Below are 16,803 nucleotides of genomic sequence, written 5' to 3'. Positions count from 1 at the left end.
CCATTTTGAGTTTATTTTTGTGTATGGTGTTCTAATTTCACTCTCTTAAATGTAGCTATCCAGTTTTCCCAGCACTACCTACTGGAAAGACTCTTCTCCATTATTCTCTCTTTCTCCATATATTCTTGCCTCCTTTGACATAGATTAATTGACCATAACTGTGTGCGTTTATTCCTGGGCTTTGTTTCATTGATCTCTAGTTCTGTTTGTGCACCAGCACCATACTGTTTCGGTTACTGTTGCTTTTGTGGTATAGCCTAACGTCAAGGAGTCCAATTCCTGCAGTTCAGTTTTTCTTTCTCAGGATTGCTTTGGCTATTTGGGATTTTTTTGTATTTTCATGCAAATTTTAAAGCTATTTGTTCTAGTTCTGTGAAAAATGTCATGGGTAACTTGGTAGGGATTGTGTTGAATCTGTAGGTTCCTTGGGTAGTCATTGGAAGAATATGGCATATCTTTCCATCTATTTGTGTCATCTTCAGTTTCTTTCATCAGCATCTTACAGTTTTTGGCATACAGGTCTTTTGTCTCCTTAGGTAGGTATATGCTTAGCTATTTTACTCTTTTTGATGCAATGGTAAATGGTTATTGTTTCCCTAATTTCTCTTTCTGATCTTTCATTATTAGTGTATAGGAATGCAAGAGATTTTTGTAGTCTGAAACTTTGCCAAATTCATTGATGACCTCTAGTTTTCTGGTAGAATCTTTAGGATGTTCTATGTATAGTGTCATGTACTCTGCAGTGATAGTTTTACTGATTTTCCAATTTGGATTTTTTCTCTTTCTCTTCTCTGATTGCCATGGCAAGGACTTCCATAACTATGTTGAATAAATGTGGTGACAGTGAACAACCTTGTCTTGTTCCTGATCTTAGAGGGAATGCTTTCCGCTTTTCACCAATGAGTGAAAACGATGTTAGCTGTGCATTTGTCATAAATGACCTTTATTATGTTGAGGTAAGTTCCTATGCCCACTTTCTGGAGAGTTTATGAGAAATGGGTGTTGTTTTGTTGGAAGCCTTTTCTGCATCTGTTGAGATGATCATATGGTTTTTATTCTTAACATGATGTATCACATTGAGTGATTTGTGGATACTTAAGAATCTTTGTATTGCTGCTATAAATCCTACTTGATCATGCTGTATGATCCTTTTACTATATTGTTGGATTTGGTTTGCTAGTATTGGGTTGGCCAAAAAGTTTGTATTTTTCCATAAAATGTTATGGAAGTGAACTTTTTGGCCAACTCAGTATTTCATCTAGGATTTTCGCATCTGTATTCGATATTGACCTGTAATGTTTGTGTGTGTGTGGTATCTTTGTCTGGTTTTGGTATCAGGGTGATGGTGGCCTCATAGATTGAGCTTGGGAGTCTTCCTTCCTCTGCAGTTTTTTAGAAGAGCCTCAAAAGGATAGGTGTTATCTCTTTTCTAAATGTTTAATAGAATTCACCTGTGAAGACACCTGGTCCTAGACTTTTGTCTGTTGGAAGTTTTTTAAATCACCATTTCAATTTTACTACTTGTGATTGGTCTGCTCATGTTTCCTATTTCTTCCTAGTTCAGTCTTGGAAGATTGTATCAAAGAATTTGTCCGTTTCTTTTAGGTTGTCCATTTTATTGACATATAGTTGTTTGTAGTAGTCTCTTATGATCCTTTGTATTTCTATGGTGTCAGTTGTAACTTCTCCTTTTTCATTTCTAACTTTATTGATTTGAGCCCTCTCCTCTTTTTTCCTTGATGAGTCTGGCTAAAGGTTTAAGGTTTATCAATTGTATTTTTTCATTCTTTCTCTAGTTGCTTTACAGGGAGGAAATCTAAATGAACTACTACTTTACTCTGTCAATAGCTTCAACAAAAAGTTTAATGGAGAGAACACTATTTTAGATTTCAATTACATGTGGGCCCTCTGCTCCCTGCCACTGCATAATAGTTGAGGGTTATCCATAGATGCAACTACCAGGTAATGGGAAAAGAAAGAGCTGTAGGTTATAAGACTGCATTACAGTTACTGGGATTTCTCTAAATATTTCATTTTAGCCACTAACACCTTCAAAGCCACCAGTAGTAGTGGACTGGGCCTCTGGAGTATCTCCCAAACCTGATCCAAAGACCATAAGCAAACACGTCCAGAGGATGGTGGATGTAAGTACAGCCATGTTTCCATGCAGGCAGAAAGTAAGGTACTGCCTGGTTTAGTTGTATGTGTGGGGATAGGGGAGTACAGCAGTAGAAACAAAAAGGGTAAGAAATTTGAAACTTTCCTACATGAGCAAGGGGAACCACTTCTCATATTGTGGCTGCAGAACAGTTCAGAAGTTACATTTTGCCAACACACTTGGGCCTCATGGAGGGAAGTGTACCTCTTAAAAGCCTAGCAAGAGAGCATACATTTAAAGGCTGTCAGTTGATTTGCAGGTGGAGAGGGGTTAGAAAAGCTTTAAGTTAAAGGTTATAAGGAGAATTGTAAAAGTTTGGCACTGCTTGATTCAATTCACTGTGCTACATGCCTTCATATTACTGTATTTATCCTGTGGACTATTCCAGTGTAACAAGAAAAGTACAAGCCAGCAAGTGATGGGAGCACTTTGGACTGGGCTGTTAAAAGCTACACTGCAGTCTGAGCTGTGCAGTGAAGGGAGAGTGGAGGGGGGAGCATCCCTCAGGGTGGTGCACTATGGGCACAGTGAGCTGGAGCGGGGGCTACTGACGTGCTAATGGAAGTGAAAGCAGCTAGCCACCCTCCAGGTGCTGGTGCCTGCAGAGACCTGGGATGTGACCTGCTGAGTCTCTGCAGCAGCTTCAGGAGCAGGTTTCCTTGTTCCTGTCACTCAGGACTGAGGAGAGGCTTTTTTCAGGTGTTCCAGCCCCTTCGTCATTTGGCTCTGATTGATTTCTCTCTTGGTAATCACCAAAGAAACACCTTTTTCCACAGTCTGTCTTCAAGAACTATGATCATGACCAGGATGGATACATTTCCCAGGAAGAATTTGAAAAGATTGCTGCAAGTTTTCCATTTTCCTTCTGTGTGATGGACAAAGACAGGTGAGAGTTGATGCATGGGAATATGTGGTTATGAGCCTGGTGATGAGAATGCCTCATGGATGTTCTGCTAGAAGAATCTGTAAACTCAGATATGTTTACACATGCTACTGTGGTCACTGAATGAATTTTGAAACTAAGAGAGCATCATCAAGCACATGCCTGTCTGGCTTCAGTTTGGATCACAGTGCACCATGAGAAAATGCATGCTTTTTTAAATGCCTGAGTTGAAGATTCCATAACTGCTGGTTTAGGAACAGTCAACTCAAAACTCAAAAAAAAAGTAAGAAAAAGTTTAAATCCCTTCTTGCTTTCCTTACAGATCATGAGAACAAATAATATTTATGAATATTGTGCATATTTACTTTTCTCAAGATTACATAAGTTCTATGTGGGTGGTTCTCTGTGTGAAACCAAACGTTTGATTGGTGGGCTCCAGTTATGTAGATGTACTGTCTAAAGCCAGAAACTACAGCATAAGGTATTTGTCTCCCTATACCCACATTTCCACCACTACTTTTTAAAGTCTTATTGGAGAGCAGTTAAATTAGTTAGGAGAATCTGGTTTAGCCAAAGAGTAACTGTGGAGATAAGTAGTGTCATCTTACCTAATTACATGCAACTCACACATCCTTATTACAAGGAGGGCTGCTGGAAGTAACTGTGAGGTAATACATACTGTACTACCCGTCAAGGATACAAAGAGAGTGAGTTTCTAAGGCTAGAAGGAGCCTTGTGACCCAGCCCCACTCACACCTCATCTCTCATTTGCTGGCAGGGAAGGCCTCATCAGCAGAGACGAGATCACGGCCTACTTCATGAGGGCCAGCTCCATCTACTCCAAGTTGGGCCTGGGTTTTCCTCACAACTTCCAAGAGACCACCTACCTGAAGCCCACTTTCTGTGACAACTGTGCTGGATTTGTGAGTTGTTCTTAAGAGTGCTTCAGGGTTTTACTTGGGGAGTACGAGATAGTTTAAGAGATTAACCAGGCACAGATCTCACATCATTTTACCAACTCGTCCCAGCCTAGAGTCTGAGAAAACACCTATGGTAACCTTGTTCTTAAATGTGTAGATTTTACTCTTCACTCATCTTTTCCCATTTCTTCCTTACTTTTCTCTCTGGTAGTTGGGGCCTCAAATAAAATTGTAAGGAAATGTTAAATTGAGGCTGTACTTTTTAAGTATTATATCCATATGCGGTTTTAGATGTTAGAAATATGAGACATCTTTCCCCCTTCAAAAGAAGTCACCTGGGTGGCTGCCCCATCCCTGGCCAACAGTTTCCTCCTAAACTTATCCCCTGACCCCAGGATTCTATATTCTTGCCGTTTAGTTTGGAGTCTCAAGAATCCTATTTGTCCCGTGATCTGTCCACTTCAGACCTGGGTCATAAATCCACTGTAATAAGCAGCTTCTTGAACACTTAACCCTGATTGGCACAAACTTTTCCTGTTTTCAGTTTAAGACCAGGAGGGATAAAGACACATGAGAGCTAAATGAGGTTTACCTCCCACTTGAGGTAAAGAATGCAGAATAAAAGAATGGCTCTTAGTGTCTAGGTTCATACCAGGTAAGATGATAGACATGGAGCACATTCTAACCATCTCCTCTTTGTCTCACAGCTCTGGGGAGTGATCAAACAAGGGTATCGGTGTAAAGGTAAGGCTCAGCTTTGTCCAGCGTGTTGTCTTCCCTGGTCCTAGGAGCTCTCCTGTAAGGCATGTTTGACCCATTCAGCCCACAGCTCTCAGCAAGCTCACAGCCTCATCTCCTAACTGGCTTCCCTAGAGCAGCCCTGAGAGTGACTGCCACCACAAAGGAGAGGAATCCCTAGGTGACTAGCTATGCACTTCTATTTCAAGATCCTCTCTTTGCCTGGGTTGCGCTGGAAATTGGGGTGACTGGTAGATTATGTGGTCATGGGTCCCCAAAGACAGGCACAGAATCACTTCTGAAACAGAAGATAAGTGATTACCAAAGGCCCTTGTCAGCTTTCCTTTTACCATAGTTGTCCTTGGGACTAGAAAACTTCAAGAGTAAAGGAGCAAAGACATTTAACTGAAAGGAAAAAAGATTGAGACCTAACAGCTGGGAGCGTCTAGAGGTCTCCTTAGAGTGAGCAGTATGTGTAGGAGGACCAAAAAAGACACCTCTTTTTCCACCCAAGATAACAGGATGCCACTTCTGATTCTCAGACTCATGATAAGGGCTGTGACAAGACCGAGATCCAGGGTTGACCCAGTAAGAAGAATGCTAAGTTCATTAGAAATGTTAGGTGCCCTAGCTCCAGAACTTAGGAAGTGCATATGTGACAAGACCAGTGCATGGGTGTGGTTTTGAGATGCTGGAGGAGAAAGTGAAGGACTTCCTGACTAGGGTGTCTTGTCCACAGACTGTGGGATGAACTGCCACAAACAATGCAAAGACCTGGTTGTGTTCGAGTGCAAGAAGCAAGCCAAGAACTCAACAGCTCCCACAGAGATCAGCACTTCTGTGGGGCCAGCGTCCAACCTTTGCTCCCTGGGAGCTAAAGATCTGCTCCATGGTAAGCAGGCACTGGGAACATTCATTTTGGGAAACGAAGTCAGAAGAATATAGTTTTCAGGAAGGAAAGATTAGCTCTATCCTTCCTACTCGTAATGGAAACCACCACAAATACCCTTGTGGTAGACATGCCTGTATATTATGCACTTTGTATTATTAAGAGTTCCTTGTCACCTGTGGGCACCATACAATGCAGGCATGCTTAGGAGAAAGGTCGCAGAGAACAGCAATGAAGCCTGGGAAGGGGTTGCACCTGCAGGGCATCTGTCCCCAAAGCTCTGTCCAGTAGTGATGCTAGGACTTCTGAGGCTTTCCTAGAACTTCCAGGAAGAAGAATGGGTAGGTTAAACATGGGTGTACTATGGGCAACAAATGAACACTGATGTAGAAGTGCTATAAGACAAGGTCTGCTTGTAATGAAAAAACTGACCACCAGTTAGTAAGGTAACAGTGATGCCCAGTTAACCCTTCTGTGATTTAGATCAAATTCCTAGACATATAAAAAGCTTGGGATGGAATCTTAGACACTCTGCCTTTTGGGGAACAAAAGCAAGCAACAGGAAAGGAGTCTTTAAGGATGGCCTTTTCTCATGGTGGATAAAGCCTGACACCAACAGCCATGGCTTGGCCAGCAAGGCCTCTGAATTTCAGCTGCCTCACCCCCTAAACTGGCTGCCTGAAAGTTAAGTCCACTTTGGGCTTATGGACTCCTGTAGCAATAAGAAAAGCCTCATTTGATACTCATGTGTCAATTTCGAGTGCCTGCTTTTCTAAGCTAAAGTACCAACATGTTTTCTTCCTACAGCACCTGAGGAAGGACCTTTCACATTCCTTAACGGGGAGGCTGTGGAACACAGTGAGGACAGTAAGGATCGGACCATCATGCTCATGGGGGTATCCTCACAGAAAATTTCTGTTCGGCTGAAGAGGACTGTCGCCCACAAGGCCACCCAGACTGAAGCACTGTCTTGGCTTGGCAGTGAAGGCCCTTCCAGTCACTTTGTGCTGTCGTCCCCAAGGAAGACAGCCCAGGATGCTCTGTATGTGCTGCCCAGCCCTACGTCTCCATGCCCCAGCCCAGTCTTGGTCAGGAAGCGGGCTTTCGTCAAGTGGGAGAACAAGGAATCCTTCATAAAATCAAAGGAGGAGCTCCGTCACCTCAGGCTCCCAACATACCAAGAGCTGGAACAGGTACCTTCCTTTTTCTTTTTTTCAGACTGAGAAAGTGGGGCTAACCAGGGAAGAACATGTAAACTGAAGATTCTGACCAGGTTTATTATTAGAAAGATAAAGGGGAAGAAAAGGAAAAAGGTAAGAAAAGGATTCTGCTTTGTCGCAAAGAAAGCAACGAGGGCCCTGGTTCGCATTACATATCTAGGACAGACAAGGCTCCCTGTTGCCATAGAGGCACAGTCTCAAAGTGCTGGTGCCAAGGTCCAAAGCTCTGTTCACAGCAGGTTCCTTGAGAAAAACCAGTTTCTACTGATCAGCTTTACTGTGGTGACACCACACCCTTTTTCTAGACTTAAAAGCGAGTTGCCTAAATCTTCCCTCCCTAGCAGTCTTTGTTATACTATTCAGTTATGTTTGGGGAGGGGAACATCATGCTATCAAAAGAAGAGAAGAGACTATTTAGCTCACTGCACAGAAAGCCTCCTCCTCAATGTAAAATGAGGGAGCTTTCCTCTACAACTTAAGGAGATGTACTGATTTATATATTTATACATTAGACCAGCTAAATCAACAGTAGCTGGTAAATGCACAGTTGATTATTATATATAGCATTATAATCCATTAATTGGTAAAAAAAAAAAATTGATACCACAGCTGTTTTTTCCTGTTAGGCTCATAATATCCTAATTGTAATGTACTTAATGGAGGCATGAGAAAAGACAAAATAAGGTTAAAAGAGAGAGAGAAAGGAAAGTAGGAGCTAGGCCAACTGGAGACAGCAGGTCATTGTAGGGTCATCACGAATTTACTTGTTTTTGTGTAGAGTCCAGAGCTCAGAGTGAGAGCTGGTTAGACAGACCTCATCACGGGACAGTAGTTTCTTATCAAAGACAGGCAACTTAGTCATTTTAGAGATGGGGAAGAAGGCCTGTCTGCCTTTTACCCCCAGAACATAAAGGTCAGCAATGTGTTTTTGGAGGCCTGTCAGTACAAACACAAAACCAACATCCAACTGGCTAGAATTCCTTACATAATTCTACACACCACATAGTAAAACTGCCCAATAGGGTCTCAGGACTCCCTACCTGGTCCTCAGTGTTGCACCTTCCCTGTTAGACCCCCAGGCATTGAATCAAAGAAACAAGTTAGATGATGCATGTGAAACTCTTGGTTTGGTGCCTAGAACAAAGAACATAATATTAGGAGGCACACACCTGCTAAAATAACAGATTTTCCAGATGAAAAGTACTGTCTCACTCAGAATATTTAGGACATGCTTTAAGAAACAGAAGGTGGCACAATGTCGGCTACACAGAGCTCTCTCTGGGGGTAAAAATGACCAGAACCAACTTTTTTAAGAACAATGGATGAACCTTTGAAAAGTGACCTTGAGAGAGTAGGAAAAACCTCAGTCTTGGTGACAAACACCTGTGTTCCTAATCCGAGCTATTTCTTACTGCTGCTATTACAGTCTGTGACCTGTTTGGTCTGCTTTAAAGTAGAGAGAGCCAGAAGCTGTCCATGCTCTCTACAGCTTGCTTCAGATCTTGGCATTTTACATGCCCGTGCAAAGGAGTAATGTAGTTGGCAACAACTTCTTGCTGCAAGGAGTGAGTGGTAGAAAGATTTCAGATAAGTCAGTTAGGTCCAGAACTAACTATCCCAGTAATACCAGAGCATGTAAACTCTTAGTTTTATCCTTGTCTTAGAGTATTTAATATGTAATATTAAAATAATGTACGATACATATTAATATTGTAAATATGTTTATACCTCTAAACCAGCACAGGACAACAGAAAATACAATGCCTCTTAGATTCAAATCGCCAGTCTGATACTATACCCACCTGTATCATCATGTAACAGTACCTGGGGTTTCCCTGGTGGCTCGGTGAAAATCCACCTGCCAATGAAGGAGATGCAGGTTTGATCTGTGGGTCAGAAAGATAGCTTGGAGAAGGAAACTGCAACCCACTCCACTCCTCTGTCTATTGGCTTTCCCAGGCAAGAAGAGTCTGGCAGGCTGAAGTCCCATGGGGTTGCAAGAGTCAGACATGACTAAACAATACAGTTACCTGGCACATGGCAAATACTCAGGACTACACAGTAGCTAATAGACAGCTATCTGGGTAATTTATGTTGAGAAGTAATTCATTAATCAGTATAGTATAAGCAAGCTAAGAACACGAGATTCAGAGTCTCAAAATCCAGGGATGTTGGCATCATGGTAGTGTGTGTGACTCCTTTTTAAATCTCCCCTTTTATTTACAACCAGATTGGTCATTCATAAACAAAAGAGACTGTGCATCTTATACCAGAACACCCAGTAGATTTCTACCCACCTGTGCTTCAGAAAGTACTGCACAGGACCTCAGAGAGGGCTGTGAAGCCAAGGGAGTTGGTGAGCCTACTCCATGCTGATTCACTGCTATCAGGAAGAAAAATAGAGACCACAAAAAGAAAAGGTGAACAAAATTGATAATTGTGAATAATCATTTAACCAAGACTGTTTGCCTTAAAAAAACAAATGGTTGCACCATCATGAACCAAAACTTCAGGCCCACTAACAAAAGGTGAAACTGCCAAACCTTTATTCACACTAAGAAAAAATGAGAGAAGTCTCAATATGCAAAATTAAAAAAACAAAAGGCAACATTACAGCTGTTACTACCCAAATCCATAGAACCATAAGAAACTTATGAATATGCCAACACACTAGATAACCTAGAACAAATGTATAAATTTCCAGAAATGACCAAGACTGAATCCAGAAAAAATAGAAAATCTAAACAAACCAATAACAACAAGCAAAGACATTGACTCAGTAGTCAAAATCCTCCCAACACAGAAAACCCAGGATCAGACAGCTTCACTGGCAAATTCTACCCAACACTCAAAGAATTAACACTGGTCCTTCTTAAAAGCTTTCTAAAAAGATAGAATACTTTCAAACCATTAGGGTAGTTTTACCCTAATACCAAAGTCAGATAAGGACACTAAGACCTATGTTACTGGCAATTATACATGCAAAAATTCTCAACAAAATATTAGCAACCTGAGTTTAAGAACACATCAAAAAGATGCCATACACTATGAAAAATGGGATTTCTTTCTTAGGATCCAAAGACAGTTCAACATATGCAAATCAATAAATGTACTATATCACATTAGTAAAATGAAAGAAAAATCATGTGGTCATCTCAACAAATGCAAAAAAACATTTGACAGAATACAACATTCTTTCATGATAAAAACCCTGCTCAAACTGGATAAAAGGAATATACCTCAACATAATAAGGTCCATATATAACAAACTGACAGCTAACATTATACTCAGTGGAGAAAATTTCAAAGCTTTTCCACCAAGATTAAGAACAAGATGAAGATGCCCACTCTCACCACTTATTCAAGTACTGAAAGTCTTAGCTAAAGCGATTAGGCAAGACAATAAAAAGCATCCAAATCAGAAAAGCAGCAGCAAAAGTGTCGCTACTTGCAGATGATGAGTCCATATATAGAAAAACCCAAAGATTAAACAACAAACAAAAAAACCGTTGCAGCTAACATTTTCAGTTAAACTGCAGGATACAAAACCAGCTTACAGAAATCAGTTGCATTTCTACACACTAAGGATGAAACATCTGAAAAAGAAAACTTCCCTGTTCCCAATAGCATCAGAAACAACATATTTAGGAATAAATTTAACCAAGGAAATGAAAGATTTATACAAGGCAAACTACAAGACTTTGCAGAAAGAAATCGAAGACACAAATGGAAAGACTTGCTGTGTTCATGGATAGAAGAATTAAGACTGTTGAAATGTCTGGCAGAGGACCTAAATTCTTTCAAGGAAGACATAGATGCCCAATAGGCAAATGAAAAGATGCTCATCATGAGATGATTATTAGAGAAATGAAAATCAAAACTACAATGAAGTACCACCTGACAGCAGCATTACTTCCAAGACATGGAAGCAGCCTGAGTACCCAGTGACAGATAAATGGATAAAGATGTGGCATGGGTGTAGTGCTGTGTGTGTATATACATGTATGTATAGATATGTGTGTGTGTGTAAAAAAGAATGAAATAATGCTATCTGGATGGACCTAGAGAATATCATAGCTAAGTGAAGTCAGTCAGAAAAACAAAAAAAAATTTCACTTATATGTGGCATCTAAAATATGACCTAAGTTAATTTATCCATGAAACAGAAAAGACTTACAAACAAGAGAACAGCTTGTGGTTGCCAAGGGAGAGGCTGGGGGAAGGATGGGATGGAAGTTTGGGATTAGCAGGTGTAAACTATTACATATAGAATAGATAAACAACAAGGTCCTACTGTGCAGCACAGAGCATTATATTCACTATCCAGTGACAAACCATAATGGAAAAGAATATGAAAAAGAATATATATGTGTATAACTGAATCACTTTGCTTATAGCAGAAACTAACAAAACATTGTAAATAAACTCAATAATTTTTTTTTAAAAGGAGTGTTAAAATGCCCATACTACCCAAAGCAATCTACAGATTCAATCAGAATACCAATGGAATTCTTCACAGAAATAGGAAAAACAGTCCTAACATTTGTATGGAACAACAGAAGACTATGAATAACCTAAGTAATCCTGATGAAAGAAGCTGGAGGTACCACACTTCCTAATTTCAAGTTAAATACTACAAAGCTACAGTAGTAAAAACACTATGATACTGGCACAAAGATAGACACATAGACCAATGGAACCGACAACAGCCCAGAATTAAACCCCTGTGTATACGGTGAACTAATACTTGACGAGAGCGCCCAGAGCACATCCAAGGCAAAAAGGATAGTCTCTTCACAAATGGTGTTGGGAAAACTGGATCAGCACATGCAAAGCAATGAAATGCGACTCCCATCTTACACCTCTCATAAAAATTAACTCAGGATGGATCAGAGACAAACATGAGGCCTGATACTATGAAACTCCTAGGGAAAAAAAAGTAGGGAAGAAGTTCTTTTTCATCAGTCTTTGGCAGTGAATTTTTGGGCATGACACCATCAACAAATGGGACTACATTAACTAAGCTTTTGCATAGTAAGGAAACCATCAATAAAATGAAAAGGTAACCTACTGAATGGGAGAAGATATTTGCAAATGATATATCCAATAAGGAATTCTTTAAAATATGTAAATAACTCCTACAACTCAATACCAACAACAAAATCTAAAAACCAGAACTAAACAGGGTTTTTCCCCAAAACACACAAATGGCTGATAGGAACATGAAAAGATGTTCCATGTCACTAATCAGAGAAATGCAAATCAAAACCACAATGAGATATCTTCTTGATCATAGTCACTCTAAGAGGTATGAGATGATAACAAGTGCTGGTGAAGATGTGCAGAAATAAGGAATCCTTGTACACAGTTGGTAGGAATGAAAACTGGTATAGCCACTATGGAAAACACTATGGCGATTTCTCAAAAGACTAAAAAAAGAACTACCATTTGATTAGTAATTCCACTTCTGGGTATATATCCAAAGAAAATGAAAACACTAATTCAAAAAGATACATGCACCCCAGTGTGTGCAGTATTAAATAGTTAAGATATGGAAGCAACCTAAGTGTCCATCAACAAATGAATTGATAAAGATGTGTGTGTAAATGCATATACATATATCAATACATATGCATAATGGAATATTAGCCATATAACAACTAAATTTCTATTTGTAGCATTGGAAATCAATGGCTGCCTCTATAACTAAATCACTGCAAGTTAGATAATTAAATCCCAGTTTAAGGGGATGGGATAAAATTCTCACCTTTATCAAGAGTCTGTTAGTTTTCAATGATTTGGAGAAGAAAATATGTGTAATCTCCCATGTGAACTGTAATATCACATAGTATATTCTAAAGTCATTGCTTTTATACCTCAAACCTGACCAAGACCTTTTCTGCCACATTTAGGTCTGCTACACAATATTCAAAGATTTTATTATCCATCTATTGCCCATGAATGGTTTATTCTGCCTGCTAGCCACTCACATCTTTGATAAACAAAGATGTGATATAACAAAACTAACTGATACACATGATCATTTGATAAGTATTTAACTTAGTTTTTATTCAGAGCAGAATAACTACCTTGAAAACAATTTCACAGCTACAGTGAAAAGATGCCAGTCAAGAGTAGTACTCCTGATGTAACTAATCTGCCATTTATTGCTGCTTTATTAACATACCTCATTCTCCTTTTCTTTTAGGAAATAAATACCCTGAAAGCAGATAATAATGCTCTAAAGACCCAACTGAAATATGCACAGAAGAAGATAGAAACCCTCCAACTTGCAAGAAACAATCATGTCTTGGCTCAGATGGAGCAGGGTGACTGTTCTTAGCCCAGAAACTCAAGAAAAACAAACTGTAGAGTATATCAGAGATCTCATTTCCTAAACCTCAACACAAAGACCCGGAGAACCTTAGACTGACTGGCTTTAAAAAGGGTACTTTAAAGAAAAGGAGCTACTTTTTTACTTAAAAGATTCTTACTGTGCAGTAAGGTTTTCTCTTCCAGTCAGTTTGAATCAAAGGGAGGATAGCTGAAGAATGAGAAATATTTGCCATTCATTCCACAAACTTTTTCTCCCCTTGGGACTAATATCAAAAGCATGGTAAAACACATGACTATAGTTTTCTGACAAGGTAGCTTCTTCTACATGACCTGTCCAGCTGCTGCTTCCTTAGAACTAAAATCCCTGGAAAATGAATGTTTCCTTCCCTGGCTTTTTCTGAGGCATTGTTCCATCCAAAACTTGCTTATGATGGAAAAATACCCACATGCCAAAAGGAGAATCACTTCCTCTGTATTTCAGCATTCTTTACAAACCTAGTTCCCACTTCACTACCTCAGATCTAATCAATTTGCCTTTCCCCCTCCTTCCTCACTATATTCTTACACAAAAAAGGATATCTACCTAGAAGAGAACTTCTAGAGATGTAGCCATAAATTTGGGGGTGGGGGGCAGGAAGGAGCTATTAAACAACATGACATCATCCAGTTACAAGTCAACTCAATTTTAGTCTCACAATCATGATAAAATAGCCAAATTAAGTACCTGGAAACATGGCTATTACCACCTCATACATGGCTGGCTAATTAGCTAAAGTAAATATAACACAAACATGTTTGTCCCTTACATAATCTACAATGGATAGAATTTTAAGAATTTATAGCTTTTTTTAAAAAGTCTGTTTAACTTACATGTGCCATTTTTTTTTGAAGTAACTGTTTTTTGAATTGAATTTGTGCTTTTGTCTTCACTATTAATACTATTTAGAAATAAGCTAACTGGATGAGAGGTTTCAATAATAGCTGACAGCATGTACATATGTACATATTGTGTATATACAACATCAGACATGCATGTGGCTTGGAATTCTGTTTCCTCCTTCAGATGTGGAAGTGATTTAGACTTTTGGTCATGTATACAAATTCACAAAGTTCAGTTTGTTACAAGATAAGAAATTACTTATAATGTAAATTGTACTGTTTGGCAAAATCACAAGAGTCCTGTGAGTTTTCTATTAATGAAGGTTAATGATAAATGGGCTCATTTAATTATCTGGGCAACTGTTGACAAACTTCTCTGTCAGACTCTATTTCTCTAAAAAAAATTCATATGATCATTTTCTTTTGGCCGGGAACTTACCTTCCATGCTTGGATGCCTGATGCCGAGCTGACTTAAAAATTCATACACAAGCTGACCAACTGCCAAGAATATAATCTCAACAACCAGAACTTCCAAACGGGCAACACCAAGTCTTAGTCAGAAACAAACTATATATGCAGTATAGTTTCCTGGAAGGATTCAGACCACTTAAGAAGTTTCTTTGATGAAAGACCAGTTCCCATTTGCATACCCCCTTGTACTGAGCTTTAGTGAAAAAGCAAATGACTAGCTTTCACTTAGTGTTTAGTGTTTTTAAAAAATCACTGTACACACAAATTTACATCTTTCTACATCCAAACTCAGAAATCCCCATGGCAGGGCTGTTTAGGTCCACTACTTGGTATATAATCATGTAGGAAGTACTTTGCTACTTACCTTATATGGAACAAATGAGTTTACAGTCATCCTTAAAATTCTTCCCTTATTCTTGTCCTCTGATACAAACCAAAGACAGTACAGTTCAATTTCTTTATGTGGAGTTATAAAACACAATTGAATTTTTTTTCACTCTTCTTATATGCCATCCAAAATACAGAGCCCAGGTTAGTGTACATAAATAATTTGTAATCTAGAGGAATTCAAAAGGTCACCGTCTCCTTAGTCTAATTAACATGGCTAGAAGGTCTCAGGCCTTCCAGAATTTATCACTGAAATGGACAGGAAGCAGTAGTTTCACCACAGGTCTTTACAATCCAGCAAGGGCCAAAGAAGTATAGTGTATAAATCAGTATTATTTGCTCTGAGCGACGTAGGATTAGTGAAATCTACAGAAATAATCTGGAACAAATTTTTTGTCAAGCCTACAGTACAAATTTGTGTATCCTGTATCAACTTGAAATAAGTTTGGGCATATATTTATCCGTCAAAACAAGGACAAATCTTGTTTCATTAACAACAGTGTCACTTCTTTTCTTTGGTAATTGATTTGCTGTTTTACTTGTGAATTTCTGTTTAAAGATGTATAATGTAAAAGAACTGCAAGGAAAAAACAAATGTACAGATTGTAAAGGTGGGTTTTTTTTTTATACCTAATATAAGTTTTCATTGTGTAATATTTATATGATAAAAGACATTAGGATCCCTACAACAAAGATGTGCTGTGTTTCTTCTAGTTCATAAACATGTAGATGCTTCATCTGAATTTTATAATCAATAGCTGAGACCACTCTCTAATTCTATTAACCAAACCACTTGTCCTGAAAGGAAAAGCAAAGCAACTAATTACTCAGTATGAGTGTTAGTCGCTCAATCGTGCCTGACTCTTTGCGACCCCAAGGACTGCAGCCCACCAGGCTCCTCTGTCCATGAGTTTTCCAGGCAAGGATACTGGAGTGGGTTGCCCTTTCCTTCTCCAGGGGATCTTCCCAACCCAGGGATCAAACCCGGGTCTCCTGCACCGCAGGGAGATTCTTTACCGACTAAGCTACATTTTTCTAAATATGTAACATGAAGTACTAATATATAGAAATATTCATTTACCATCTTATTCCATAATGACAGTGATCCCCAAATACGATCCCCAAATATTAAGTCTATAAACACTTAACACTGAAGGAGACAAATCTGAGGCTGTCATTTCTCTGTGGCTTTCATCTTTAAATCCACAATTCTATCTAAGAAATCTAGCAAGAAAAGAGAAACTTTGAAACTGTGGATGGAATTGGTAAAGGATCGTTCAATCTAGGGTACAGATCACCCAGAGCAATTCATTTGTGCTCATGATTAGTGATCATTTAGACTAATTAAAGATAGCCATGATATTTCCTTAATCCCCAGGCAACTTTTGTTTAACTAGACCAATGGAGGGGAATAGGGAGATAGATTCTAGTCACTCAAACTCCATAGTGGAATGCATTCAATCAGTTCAGTTCAGCTGAGTCCCTCAGTCGTGTCCGACTCTTTGCGACCCCACGGACTGTAGCACGCCAGGATTCCCTGTCCGTCACTAACTCCCAGAGCTTACTTAAATTCATGTCCATTGAGTCGGTGATGCCATCCAACCATCTCATCCTCTGTCATCCCCTTTTCCTCCTGCTCTCAATCTTTTCCAGCATCAGAGTCTTTTCAAATGAGTCAGCTCTTCACATCAGGTGACCAAAGTATTGGAGTTTCAGCTTCAGCATCAGTCCTTCCAAGGAACACCCAGGACTGATCTCCTTTAGGATGAACTGGTTGGATCTCCTTGCAGTCCAAGGGACTCTCAAGAGTCTTCTCCAACACCACAGTTCAAAAACATCAATTCTTCAGCACTCAGCTTTCTTTATAGTCCAACTCTCACATCCATACATAACTACTAGAAAAACCATTGCTTTGACTACA

General features: G+C 39.4%; 1 protein-coding gene across 1 annotated transcript in view; it reads left to right on the top strand.

Moving 5' to 3' along the window:
- The window catches only part of RASGRP1 (RAS guanyl releasing protein 1), a 75,846-nt gene extending 60,271 nt beyond the window's left edge, over window positions 1–15,575 (top strand). The window contains exons 11-17 of the mRNA XM_043471426.1: window positions 2,040–2,144; window positions 2,935–3,044; window positions 3,820–3,964; window positions 4,669–4,705; window positions 5,439–5,591; window positions 6,396–6,781; window positions 13,017–15,575. Of these exons, the coding sequence (XP_043327361.1) occupies window positions 2,040–2,144; window positions 2,935–3,044; window positions 3,820–3,964; window positions 4,669–4,705; window positions 5,439–5,591; window positions 6,396–6,781; window positions 13,017–13,151 (1,071 nt within the window). The 3' untranslated portion in view covers window positions 13,152–15,575. The remainder of the gene's footprint in view (window positions 1–2,039; window positions 2,145–2,934; window positions 3,045–3,819; window positions 3,965–4,668; window positions 4,706–5,438; window positions 5,592–6,395; window positions 6,782–13,016) is intronic.
- Window positions 15,576–16,803: the final 1,228 nt, after the last annotated feature.

This window comes from Cervus canadensis, chromosome 6 (assembly GCF_019320065.1).
Source record: "Cervus canadensis isolate Bull #8, Minnesota chromosome 6, ASM1932006v1, whole genome shotgun sequence".
Lineage (NCBI taxonomy): Eukaryota > Metazoa > Chordata > Mammalia > Artiodactyla > Cervidae > Cervus > Cervus canadensis.
This window is presented reverse-complemented; position numbering and strand designations above follow the sequence as displayed.